Source organism: Branchiostoma floridae, chromosome 4 (assembly GCF_000003815.2).
Source record: "Branchiostoma floridae strain S238N-H82 chromosome 4, Bfl_VNyyK, whole genome shotgun sequence".
Classification (NCBI taxonomy): domain Eukaryota; kingdom Metazoa; phylum Chordata; class Leptocardii; order Amphioxiformes; family Branchiostomatidae; genus Branchiostoma; species Branchiostoma floridae.
The window spans coordinates 27,867,618-27,881,909 of record NC_049982.1 but is presented as its reverse complement, the minus strand read 5'-3'; the positions used below and the strand labels follow the sequence as shown (position 1 = coordinate 27,881,909).

Genomic DNA, 14,292 nt, shown 5'->3' with positions numbered 1-14,292 from the left:
AGATCGGACGACAACACAGCATCGTGACCAACAGACAGACACTAACCCGCCCGTAATATTTAGTTAGTCCTCTTTTCCGACTTTAACAAAAGCTGCATTCTGATGGACAAACATTGGCTTTCGAAAGAAAGTCGTAGAAGGAAGGAAGTAAAGATTTGTGGATAGGCCTGGGAGCTTGTAAAATACCCATTTGGCTCGTCCCTGAGACGTTGCAAAAAAGATGTGACCATGTAGTAACTCCAGTAGGACGGCAACGTAAAGGAAAACTACTGGAGTCAAGTTGATTGAAGTTAAAGTTAGATTGAACACTTTTAGAGACGAAAACTTGCAATTTACGAGGAATATCTTGAAACTTTACAGTCATTAAGACTCTTGACATTTGAATGATCAATTTAAAAATTTAAAAAAAAAAAGATGAATTCATCGTGCGTGAATGACACCACAGACTGTATTCGTAACTGTAGTTTGAACGACTCGGATCCTCAATGGTTAGACCCTGTTTTCACCGACATGACAGAGGCAGCCCGACTAGCCGTCACTGTCCTCTACTGTGTCATCTTCGCGGTTGGCGTGGCCGGAAACATCCTGGTGTGCGTGGTCGTGTGGAGGTGTCTGGACATGCGCACAACGACCAACTACTTCCTAGTGAACCTGAGCTTGGCGGACCTGCTGTTCCTGTTGATATGTGTGCCTGTGGGACTGATGGACACATGGATAGTCTACCCCTGGTACCTGGGCGAGACCATGTGTGAGTTATTGCATCTTTATAGTACATATCAGTCAATGCACTGTATAAGAGAAGATATATATACATGTTTCCAAGTGCGTATGGGTATGCACTATGGGTAATAAAAAATTAACGGGTGTTAGTGGCAAGTGTGCAGATGTTGACACAGAGGCAGCACCAAACCCGTAGGTGTTTTTGGCACCTTTTAAAAAACAGATTAGCCGTGAGACTCGGTGGGCGCCACTCCGCCGTCATGGGGGCAGGAGCATGGCGAGTATTGAACTCATCGATCAGGACCTACTGATTCTGATTCCAAAGCCCCTGCCGTTTTCCACGCAGACAACCTACTAAGGGTAATATGTTAAAGACAAAGGCCCCTAGCTTGCTAACTGTTTCTGTGTAGCCATGCGTAATACATGTCAATAGATGCTTAATTTAATTATGTCTCCCGGGGGGGGGGCTTCACCTTTGACATATTACCAACAATGCATGTCGATGCGCATACGCGTTTGAAACTATGAATCTACTTATCATGTTCTCCGTTTTGTTTTCGTTGTGTCTAAAGCTCTGTTTTCTTGTGTGTCTGTCTAAATTAGAATGGCAGTAAGTGAATGGTGGTAACCACAGACAGACAGGAAGTGGAGGTCAAAGTTGAGGTCAGGTTGCCACCCTTCACATGCGGTTTAACATTAACATGTCGTGAACGCTGACAGAGAGTTAGGCCGAAGGTCCAGGCGAGGTCATCTTACTTCCTGTTTCTTTCCCAAAGCACAAAACTGGATCCGTCTAGGGAATATGATCCAGAACTTATATGATCAGAATGCAAATCTTTGTGCAACACACCCTATACCTACCATCAAGAAATTGTTTAGATTACACTTGAAATTTGGACACGCAACATATCGAGATGCTGTATGTGTGGGGTGAGTTGTTATGACCTATAAAGTTCTTGGACGAGATCATGACACTCTAAACTTGTATCAGAAAATAACTTTCAAGGAAATTAGATTGCAAGGGGGTACATTAACAATTATCAGATAACCTTATTGTGCTGAATGCCAGTATCTGGCTCTCCATTACATGTATTTTGATATGCATCAGTTGACAGGGTATTTTGATAACGGACATTTCCCTTGCTTTCTAAAATCATATCCAGTTGCTTGCCATGGGTAACTGCCATTTGGCGTATCTTATTACCTAGATGACTAACCTTGATCAAGGTGAAATGTTGTCTACAAATCACATAATATGCAGCAATGAGTTAATAGTATGGACTGTATCCACGTACACTAAGTCAGCTAAAACTTGACTGGACGTTTTAAAAAAAATTGTCAATGACCGGAACATTAAGTACAGGCAATGATTTTTATAGTAAAAGGAATGTTTAAAAATGGTGAAAAATGAATTGGAAACTTCCTAGCCCTGTTGATTTATGCATATATATGTGACTGTGCTTAGTACAAGAACCTATCTAATCACACTGTCAACTGTCTGTTTCCATAGTGTTATAGGCTCTGACAATTGATTTACATAGTGGCAGGTATGAGTGACAGGGAATCCAGAGCTCATATTGGACTGATTTTCAATGTGATTAGAAAAACGGAGCTCCGATTGGTGACTTTAGGAGAGTGAATGATTTTTGCGTGTTAGAATTATTCCTCAATCAGCCCCGACAGCGTGATACTGTATAACAAAAGATAGTGATGTTAGCCATAAAGAATATTGATAATGAATTTGCTGGTTGGGAGATTATACTGCGGTTATTTCAAAATGCCGTGAAATTGGAACCGAAAGCGTGTGAGCCTCACGTTACGCTAACTGGTAGCAGCCAGCTCCAAAACGCTTAAAATCACGCAACACAATTTGTGGACGCAACATATTTTTCGTTCAGAGTAGATGCCCCTAAAAGTGGAGTAGAATAGAGTTGGCGTAAAGTGACGTAGAGTGGTGTAGATATAGAGTAGAGAGTAGAGTAGAGTAGCTTAGTGTAGCATAGCGTGCAATAGAGTAAGAGTAGAGTAGAGTAGAGTAGAGTAGAGTAGAGTAGAGTAGAGTAGAGTAGAGTAGAGTAGAGTAGAGTAGAGTAGAGTAGAGTAGAGTAGAGTAGAGTAGAGTAGAGTACAGCAGAGTAAAGTAGTTTACAGTAGTGAAGGGTAGAGTAGAGCAGAGTAGAGCAGAGCAGAGAGCTAGAGGTGTAAAGTTGGTCGGAGCAGATTAGATCAGAACAAAGTAGAGTAGTGTAGAATAGAGCAGAGTAGTTTAGAGTAGAGTAGAGTAGATCGGTATACGTAGTGCACTTTGGAATAGAGTAGGGTAGAGTGCACTAACTTTCTTATATTCACCACAGCGCGAGTGCTGACTACATACGATCAATCTTTAAACATTACGGATTTTGTATAGTTTGAAATACGAATATCAGGAAGAAGTCCATTTACAACCACGATTTCCATTAAGATACGATGGGTGGACAGAATGTTAAGGAGCAATCGGGTCGTGCTTTTTAAAAGGTCTCACGATGATTCAACTATACAATTGCCAACTGCGGAGAAGTGATAAGTGTGAGTGATCTAATATAAGAAGCTTATCTCACGCCGATTACAGGCAGTCCTCAAATGTTCTTATTTTCAGCATGAAATGCCGCGTTGGCATGTCTGACACGTAGAAAATGCTGTCATTAATAGTGTGTGCGAATTTTGCACGCCGTGTCAATGATGGATTAGAAAAAAAAATAACTCAGTTTTATTTGTCTTGCTGGAGGACTAAGGAAGGAGGCTTTGTGGGCTAGTAAGGCCGTGGACGTGTGTTCGTTTGTTTGTTTGTTCATGTCCGTGTGTGTGTGTGTATATATGTGTATGTGTGTGTGTGTGTGTGTGTGTGTGTGTGTGTGTGTGTGTGTGTGTGTGTTGGAAATGGACCGTACCTGGACCAGAATTCCCTGTACCGGTACCAATACCCTATTAATTAGCATGCTATGACTGGTTGCTTTTTAATGGAATTACTAGAAACCAGAGCCAATACACAGAACGTTAGCCCGTATTTGCCACTCAACATAACCCAAGCGGAAAGGTTTGATAAGGTCAGGCTACCAAAATTCAAATTACCCAGACACTATTCAATCCGGGGATTTGAATGAGTAATCCCCACAATCAGAACACTCGCCAACAGCTTAGCTCTGCTCACGCAACCCCTATTAACGTCAGGTTGAATTTATGCTTTGTGTTGTAGCTATGACCTCTTGCAGGAAAGCTCAGCTTTCATAAAAGCTCACAGATGCGAATCTGGCGAAAGCTCGTGCACGTGCCACTTTCAAAAGAGGGTCTGCATTTTGTAACCCCCTTTCTGTAGGCGTTATTCGAATCTTTATAAGATTTGATTTGATTATAATTTATATGCTTGACATCCTCTGGGAACTCCAAAACTGATGCAAGCGAGCGAAAAACAATTTGCCCACTCAGTTGCCAGGAAAGTTGAATATATGGTTAAAGATAGATAGCATGTTATACTAACAACTAGAAAGGCCGACATTTGCTTGAGAGCAAATACAGCATATTTTAGCCATCTCCCTCCCCATGCAACAATAGGCTATTTCAAAATCACCCATTTGAAAAATCACTTTTACTAAGGCCACACCAATTTAATTTCTTGGTTCACGGATTCGCTCGCTCCTATTTTTTGGAAAATAAAATAAAAATAAAAATTACCACTCAGCAAATTTTCACCATTAATGAAACCATTCACCAACTTTCTTGTGTAGCAAATTGGCCTTTATATTATAAGCTCCTTAAAGTGTGGGCACTGTACAATAATAGTGTTTTTGTACTTTTTTCAAGCTGAAAACTTTTTTTCTTTATGTTTTGGATTAGCCGTTACCTTTACCCCAACCATTTTACAATTTTTATTTTTATTTTTATTTCGCCCTCTCGCTCCATATTTTTTATGAAAAAATCCGTGAACCAAGAAATTAAATTGGTGTGGCCTAATGACGGTTTAACCCAAAAATGAGTCTTACAAAATTCCCCCGTTCAAGAATGGACTCTTCCAGAACACCCATGTAAAATTGCAAATTAGACCAGTCCAAAAATAACCCTACTGAAAGACTTTGACAAACTAGAAGTCACCAAAGTCCAAAATATCAATTTTGAAAAATCCCCCCTCCGTGCGAGAATAGACTCTTCCAGCACACGTTCTGTAAAATTGCAAAATAGACCTGTCCAAAAATGCATCCACTGAAAGACTTCACCAGTCCAATGATGAATTTAAAAAAAAATGAACCCCTCCGTGTAAGAATGGACTCTTCCAGATAACACCGGGCTCGCTGATTGGCTGCCACCCCCCCTCTTTAGGATATAGATTCAGGCTAAGTGATTGGTTACCTATCTAATTAGATTAAATAGACATATATGCCAATAGGTCCAATCTGCAGCTTTGGGGTCAACGACCTTAAGGTCATTGACCCCTCTGGCTATTGGAAAATGACAAAAAAATCCCCAAATATATCATTTTGACGTAGTATATGACAAAAATTATACATGTGTCATTTGAATAAATATCTAGTGCACCCTTTTACCAAAATTTAGGTCATTTGGTTTTAAAACCAGAGCACAAGAGCCAAAAGTGTACTTTTTGGTCATAAAATGGCCAAATAATCGCAAAATTGAGCATTTTATTGTACCGTATGCCTCAAGTGTTATTGAATCCATGTGCGCATATGTCTAGGGCACTCCTAGACTAAATTTCAGGTCATCCGGTTCTAAAACCAAGGTACAGGAGCCAAAAGTGTCCTTTTTTTGGTAAAAAAATGACCAAAAAATGGCAAAAATAAGTATTTCGTTATACTGTACACCAAAACTGATACTGAATCTATATGGGGGACTTATCAAGGCACATCTGTACCAAATTTCAGCTCATTCGGTTATAATACCAGGGTACAGGGGGCCCAAATATACAGTTTTGGTCTTAAGATGACCAAAAAACCTTTAATAAAATCATTTAAGAGACAGATATGGAAAAAATGAAAAATCGTCCGAGGGTATTGGCCCACTCTACCCTTGTGCCAAATTTCAAGTCATTCGGTTGAGGAACAAGGGAGATACCGTGTTCTGAAGATTTGACAGGAGAAAGAAAGAAAGAAAGAAAGAAAGAAAGAAAGAAACATTACGAATACAATATATTTCACCATACCTATGGCATGGCTGAAATATAATTAGGTGTTAGTACCAGTACATATTACGGGTACAAAAAAAAAATTCTTCTTCTTTTGGGACGGGTCCGAAAAAAAGTAGATCTGAAAAAAGATCAGTGGACCGAGTCTCGTCGGTTAGAAAATCGACACACTATACCGGCAGGTGTTTGGGGGGCTTACCGGGACAAGAAAATAATAAAAGCGAAGTAGAGTAGAGCTTATAGTCATTTGTACCACGTTTTCAGTATAAAAATGCCAGTCAACAAACGATTGCCATGGCAACACGAAAAATATTGAATTGAAATTGTCGCAAACTAAATTTTAAGCACAACTCAATAAATTTGGTGGCTTTAGCGTAAGCCGTTCTGGCGTTATGCGAGATGAAAGTTGGCGCAGGCCTCAAAGGCCCCTCCGCCGGTCTTTATAGATTAGGGTTAAAAATGGTAGTCCCTTCTAAGAAATCGTTACCACGGTTGTCACATCCACGGAAACGTTCTAAGATGAGGGCTCAGGCGGGCAAAGCTGTAGTAACGACCATCTGGTGCAACAGAAATGGTACACAAATCAAAGCAATGGGTGAAGAGCCCGCCATGAGAGATTGTCCTGTCCCCAAGAGCGTAGTTAAACAAATTACCAAACTTAGTAGAGAAGCAAGTGCGTCAATGCTGGTTAGCTAATATAATCAGTCTCAAAGCAGATCTCTATAAGTCAACATCTTTATTTCGGTGCCGACAGCGCCCATGAGCCAACAGGGAGAAATATTTGTCAGTCTCTGTGACGTTTGTCTATCTATGGGACAGACATATCCTGACTGTCCATCACAATTAGCGGTTGAACTAATGAGGGTAATGCAATTAGCGGTTCGACCAATTAGATGGCAGTCAAATGTTTCCATTTCAAAGTAGTTTGTCTATCAACGAGACCGCCATATCCCGACTGTCCATCACAATTAGCTGTTCAACCAATGACAATAAGGTAATTATTGATTCGACCAATGAGATGTCCGTCAAATGTTTCCATTCCAAAGTAGATTGTCTATCAACGAGACCAACATATCCTGACTGTACATCACAACTAGCTGTTCAACCAATGACAATAAGGTAATTATTGGTTTGACCAATGAGGGTCCGTCAAATGTTTCTATTTCAAAGTAGTTTGTCTATCAACGAGACCAACATATCCTGACTGTCAATCACAATTAGCAGTAACGTTCAACCAATGAGGGTAAGGCAATTAGCTGCTCGACCAATGAGATGGCCGTCAAATGTTTTCTTTATAAATTTATATTTTGTATATCTAACGTTACGTATTAACGGACGTTGGTAAGGCTATGGAATTTGTTTACTGAAAGACTATATGAATTCTGGAAGTGGTTTCAGTGCTTGTAATTGATTTCCGATTTGCATATTATTAAACTTCTCGTGTATTTATGTGTGTGTGTGCGCTGTTGCGTTGTGATGCTGTCAATCACTGGCGTTTTAGTGCTGTTTAGGTGCAGTTTTCTCCCACTAAGTTCGTTCCAGATTTAACAATCATAAACCGTTACATTTTTACGACGAATCTGACCGTATGGGGTCATTTTTGACCCCATTTTGTTTTGCTCATAGACATATTTTTGCTGGCTTATTTTGTCATTTCTATGTATTTACTGTTTCACTAACCTATGAAAAATATTTTGACAAGTTTTGGTGTCAGTAGTTATTACTCATTATCATAACTTATGCAGAAAATGAGGAAAACCCACATTTGCTCTGAAAATCTACCATACTAAACTTACTTAAACAATGTTTTGTTTTATCAATTTCTAAACAATAATTGTGATGATGCAATAATGCTGATAGCATAATAATGTTATTTAACAAGAAAAAATACAATATTTGTGAAAAGTAACGAATTTATTACTTAATTATGCACCATATTCCGCCATCTAAACACATACATACAATAACTCTTGTCTATTTTCCCGCAAAGATCTTTCTTGTAGGTTCCTTCTGCACATTCTGTCCATATATTGTCTTTTTTAGAAATTAGAAACATTTTCACTTTCATTAGCATAGGTAATTAGTGCGTATTATCATAATTTATGCAGAATGTCGAAAAACTATGTTTTACAGTAAAATACTAAATTTCTTTCAAAATATTCGGTGTTTACTTAATCTAAGCAACTATAACCTGTTGCTGCAATAGCAATAACGAGGAATGCCTGTTATTTTATTGAAATATCTTGATATTTATGTAATTAATGATTCATAATTGGCTGGGGTCATTTTTGACCCCACCGAACAAGACACAAACTTTCAAGTATAGCTTATACAATAATGGGCAAAACTCAGCGAAAAATTGGTAGATGTTGTAAGACATGTATACAAACAAATTCATTGAAGGAATTTTTTCTCTGATGAAAAATGTTGCTATGGCAGATTAAAATATACGCCTGGGGTCAAAAATGACCCCATACGGTCGGATGAGGGTTCATAAATCACACATAAGAACCATTAACGCCAACAATATCTGTAGTGCTGTTAACAGGGTCAAGTAGAGGGTAACAACACCACTTTTGAAAGAAAATGTCCCTCAAATTGTGCTCATAAATTAGATCCTATGGCACCTAAGGGGGCCCATATGGCATAGAACCATGTACAGGCCGCATCTAACGATAGGCGTTAGATGCATTACCTTTGCGTTATGATCATGGAGACTACATGGATCATTACCTTTGCCAGAATGGCTAAGGTTACGTTTTAGGCTTGTGAGTCTGTCTGTCTGTGTGTGTGTTAACAGCATAACTCAAGAAGCCTTGGATGGATCCCGATGATATTTGGTAGGTGGATAGGTGTCGGGAAAACGAAGGTCAAGTTCGATAATGGGCCCCCTAGCAGCTTGCTAAGGTACTGCAGCAGAACCTCAATTTTTTATATCTCGTGTTCTGGACATGCTGTGGTTATAATTTTTGAGTGGTAGATAGCCCTTGGGGCAGAGAGTAAGTACTAGAAGTTTGGACCCCCTAGCGGCTTGTTTGGAACTGCAGTCGCCGATTTCCTTTCAAACTTTGGACGAGAATAACTCGAGGACGATTTTTGGTATGTAGATAGCCCAAGTAACAATGTACATTATGAAATACTAATTATGTAAATCAGCAACTAATTTGCATAATTAATGAGGAAAGTTTATAAATCCGCCGCATTTCATGATAGGACTTTCAAACTTGTCACATATATAGATGAGAAAGAGAGAAAAATCAATCCATATTAATTATGCAAATGACGACCTCATTTGCATAATTAATGAGAAAATATAAACGTGTTGACGGATCGTCATGAATTTTGGTATGTACTAGTAGATAGCCAAAGGGAAGACTTACATGATGGAATTCTAATCATGCAAATCGACAGCTATTTTGCATAATTAATGAGGAATGTTTGTAAATCCACTGCATTCCTTTATAGGACTTTCAAACTTGTCACGTTTGTAGCTGAGAAAGAAAGAAATATCTATACATATTAATTATGCAGATGATGATCTCATTTGCATAATTAATGGCAAAATATGAACATGTTGACGGATCGTCATGATTTTTGGTATGTAGATATCCTAAGTAAAAACTTACATAATGAGATACTAATTATATAAATTAACAATTTTCATAATTAATGCGGAAAGTTGATCAATCCACTGCATTCCTTGATAGGACTTTCAAACTTGACACATATGGAACTGAGAAAGATGGCAGAGAGTAAGAGGTGTATGTTTGGGTCCGGTAACGTCTTTTCTTGAACTGCAGGAGCCGGTTTAGTTTCCTATTTTGAAAGAGAATAAGTCAAGAAGGAATGAAAGGATCATCATGATTTTTGGTATGCTGATAGCTTAAGTAATGCTTGATACAATTTAATATCATTATGTAAATAGGGATCTAATTTGTATAAGCAATGGCGAAATGTTATGAACCAACTCCGGGCATATAAAATAAGATGTAATGAGTAACACATTTATGTCTACAGACATCATTCTACATAACAAACCTGGTTTATTTGGCAAAGGTATGTGTTCGTGGAATTCTAGTTTTAAATGTTTTTCCTCAACCCAGACATAAAGTTCATTAAGTTGTAAAGACTTAACAAAGTACGTCGGTGAGGTTTAGCCATCTAGGTAATAAGATACACAAAAAAAGCAGATACTCAAGCAACTGGATATGATTTTGGAAACGGCCAGACGTTTCAACTAGCATCCATTAATTTTCGTCAGTGACACTATAAAAACCTTACTATGATTGTTTTCTCTGTCACGAACATTGGAAGACTATGATGATACCTCTTCAGAAATCAGCTTGATTGGTATCACTTTTACTTTCATTCTACAGTAACTCCAATTTCAAGAAGGTAATAATGTTTTCAGTCACCATAATCTCTTAGTCAAGGTAAATCTATAGGAAATACAGTCCAGACGGGTTTGGTAATCCATGCCGTGCGCACATAGCTATTCATAGTGCACGCTGCCACAAAGTATAAATCAGGCATTAGTGTCGCTATAATTGAAGGACATGTTGCCGCAAAGTGTATGCTATGCATCGCAGGTGTTTTGTTGTTCAGGGTCATGGTTTCTAATTCCTGCCCACAAGGCTCACCAGAGTTCCGTAAAGTAGAGATCCCTCGTACGTGCGCATGGAAATTGCTTCAACTTTACGTATGCGTCCAATGTTAAGGTGGGTTCACACGAGCGTAAATATTCAAATCCGTATGGAATTTTTTTTCAGCCTCTACCATTCTTTTCAAGAAAAATGTTTCGCTGGAAAAATAGTAGTTATTGGACAAATATAGAGAAATAACATGCCAGTGGAGTTAGGTTGGTCGCAAACCACACTCTTCGGTCAGCTAACACGTTTGGCATGTTGCGCATATCTACATATATTTGTTCAATTTCTACTATTTTTGCAGTGACCCGCGGAGCCTGGTAGAGGCCGTAGAAGTCCATACGGAACTCACACGGATTTGAATACATACTCGCGTGTGAACCCGCTTGACACGCGCTACACCTTTGTGTACGAAGGCCACATGGGTCATGTTAAATGGCCGCGCTCAGCATGTTATTTATTATGCAAATATAGATATTCATTGATGAAAGTATGGTCTCCATCATTTTGCCAACTGTTGATTTTTTTTCTATTTGCAATTAAGCCGTTGCGCAAGTTGGTGCAGTCTGGCAAGCAATTAAATATTCAACCTCTACATATACGCCAAATATCATGCAAAACCATCCGCAACGTCTGGAGTTCTGCATTCCGCAAACAAATGGACACGCACAATCGGCCTAGCCTCTACCAGGCTCCGTGGTTTGATGGTCTAATTGTCGAAATTGGACAAATAGAGTCACCGTACGCTAGGGGAGTCATTTTTCAAACCACGTGTGGTTTGGAGAATGTCCCTACTCGGCCGGCTGACTCCCCTAGCGTACTATTTACTCTTATTTGACCAATTTCTACAATAAGACCACCAAACCACGAAGCCTGGTAGAGGCTACAATCGGCCCGCTGCAGTACTGATGGAACATGCTATTCAATTGCAATCACATTCGAACTTGACTTTCCTTTTCGTTACCGCTTTCAAATACGAAATATCATGAAAACCAAATCCAAGCTTCTCAGGATTTGTTGATTGACTTACATTTACACCCACAACCACAGCTGCTCAACCGAAAACGTACTACTCTTGTCGAAAGCAATAAAAAATTATTTTGTTCCCCACAGGCTACCTGTTTCCGTATGTGGAGTTGGTGGTGTTCCAGGCCTCTATCCTCACCATCGCCGCCATCAGCGTGGAGCGGTACTTCGCCATCTGCCGCCCGCTCCAGGCCATGTACGTCCTGACCCGCCGCCGGACCTTCATCGCCATCGCGCTGATCTGGCTGCTGTGTCTCCTCCTCTGTAGCCCGGTCTTCACCATCACTGTCTTCAAAGTAAGTTGTCTTATTTACGTCCGGGAAGGCGTTTCATCGCCTGAGAAGGGTGTATTGTGTTTGGTCGTGTCTGTGTCATCCTCCTACGCAGGGACAACCAACGGCGAAACCTCATGACTGGATGTACCCTGCTTTCTCAACCGTCACGCTTAGTTACTGTAGGTGTCACCACAAACCAACTGTCAGCCAATTAAACAATAGGCCTTTCGAAAGGGATCTCGCAATATATAAGGTTAAGCTCATGAATATTTATAAGCAGGGCTGTCAGGAACTAAAAAGTGGCGGGTGAGGAAGCAGGGTACATCAAGACCGGCGTTTTCTCTGTTGGATGTCCCTGCGTAGGAAGATGGTCTGTGTGTTCGCACCAGTATAACTCAATATCCCTTTGTATCAATTTGGTATGTGGATAGTTTTTGCTGCAATATCAGGTAATGCAGTATTTTGACCGACACCACCGTACTGAAAGTTGTGTGGTACAGTCCATAGAAAACTGATATGCACGGTGAGGTCAATGACCTTACTTTTGGACGCCCAGATGGGTTGTTTGTTATTCTAAATACGCATCTAAATTCATACTTGGCTGGTAAAGACTAGAGAAGCCTGTCAATATGAAATGAGAATTCTCATTTTCATGAATGAACCCATCCTAAGAGCATGTTCACAGACCAAACTGCGTAGGTGCAGGTTAAAGGTGAAGGGCCCTAAGAAATAAATAAAGCCCGTTCGGTAGGTAGGTAGCGATAGGTAGTTCATTAGTAATTTTACGCAGCCGCAGTTGGATCATGTTTATAAGCCTCTCAATGAGATTTAAACGCATGTGCAGAGACAGTCCTCAAGTCCTAGATAATACGCGTGTGTCAAACGTAATGCACCCGTGAAAGAAAACAGTCCTTGTCTAGACCATTGTTTTAATTTGCATAACAATGTCCAGACGTGCGTTCTGGTCTCTGTGAAAGGGCATTGTCGGTCTATCCTACAGGTGGAAGAGTTCCACGATCCGAACGAGTGTTCCCCGACATACCTGGCTTACGGCTGTCTGTCCATCGCCCACACCACCTCGGCTGTGGCCTACTTCACAACCATCACCCTCCTGTTTCTGGTGTTTCCCCTGGGTCTGCTGTGCGGCCTATACATCAGCATATGCCGCAAACTGTACGACGTGCCGCTCACGGAGAGCAGAGACTGCCGGAGTCAGCGAGCCAAGATGAAGTCCCGCCGCCAGGTGCGACATAGCTACAACAATTAACTGTTCAACCAATGATAGTGTAGTAATTAGTGGTTTGACCAATGAGAGAGTGGCTGCGTGTCCGTCACATATTTGCATTCTTGTGTTTTCGTTGCATGAGAATGCAAATATGTGACGGGCGTGCAGTCACTCTCTCGATTGGTCGAACCGCAAATTGGCATGCTATCATTGGTTGAGCTACTAATTGTATTGACACAGAAGCAAGGTTCTGGAGAAACATGTATGTAAACACCAAGAAGCTTTTGTTTTCAAACTTAACGCTTTTATATACAAGAATGTGCCTTTTTTATTTGAGTGGATTAGTGACTCGAAAAGACGCTATCCTACAGCTGCTCTTTCAGAATTAACAATAAACAGAAGTAACTTAACAGTACTAAATGCATGTCAGTATCATTGTAAGGTGTCTACATGGCCCGAAGGTGTCCGATTTTCCCGTATGCCACGGTATGGCATCTCCAAAACAATTTTCTCCCATTTCCTGCTCTTTGTCAGGTGGTGCACATGCTGATCTCAGTGGTGGCGCTGTTTTTCGTCTGTCTGACTCCACACCGCGTTCTCCAGACCTGGCTACTCCTCACCACCAACGAAAACATCGACGCCGAACTGGTGGGATCGTTCGTGGTGTTCATCCGCACCCTTGTGTACCTCAACTCAACCCTCAACCCCGTCCTCTACACGCTCGTCTCCTCCAAGTTCCGTAGCGCCCTGGTCCGTACGCTTAGCGGGCGAGGACGCAAGCGCGCCGCCTCCACGATTTCCACCACCCGCTTCACTGCCGCCAGAAACTCTACCATCAAGAGCAGCCAGTCCCGGAAGGACACGCTGCAGATGACCGACCTGATGCTGGTGCTGCAGTCCCAACAGAAACCGCCAGAGCACAAACTCGTGTTGAGAAAAGTGATGTCCACACCCTTTTAGATGTGTTTCTTTATATACTATTAGGCAGCCGCTTATGAAAACCATCAACATTTGTAAAGACTGCTTTGAGTTAAATTCTAGTAGCTCCTGAGTTAAGGGTTGACAATATTATACCAGCTGTACAGAGACAGATGCAAAAGCTAAATGGTGGTTATGCCGGATATACAGATACTTTTGTATACAGAAACAGAAGCCGGCGCATTGTACCGGCTAAATGAAGAGATACAGAAGCTTGTGTGTTACGCCCAATGGCAGTTGTTTACCCGCTAA

General features: G+C 40.7%; 1 protein-coding gene across 1 annotated transcript; it reads left to right on the top strand.

The window, feature by feature from the left end:
• The first annotated feature begins 422 nt into the window (after positions 1-422).
• On the top strand, positions 423-14,056 carry LOC118413719 (growth hormone secretagogue receptor type 1-like). Its single transcript, XM_035817248.1, has 4 exons — positions 423-748; positions 11,650-11,858; positions 12,838-13,082; positions 13,524-14,056. Exons 1-4 carry the CDS (start codon positions 511-513, stop codon positions 14,020-14,022), a joined length of 1,191 nt encoding a protein of 396 aa, XP_035673141.1. The 5' UTR covers positions 423-510; the 3' UTR covers positions 14,023-14,056.
• The last annotated feature ends 236 nt before the right edge of the window (positions 14,057-14,292 follow it).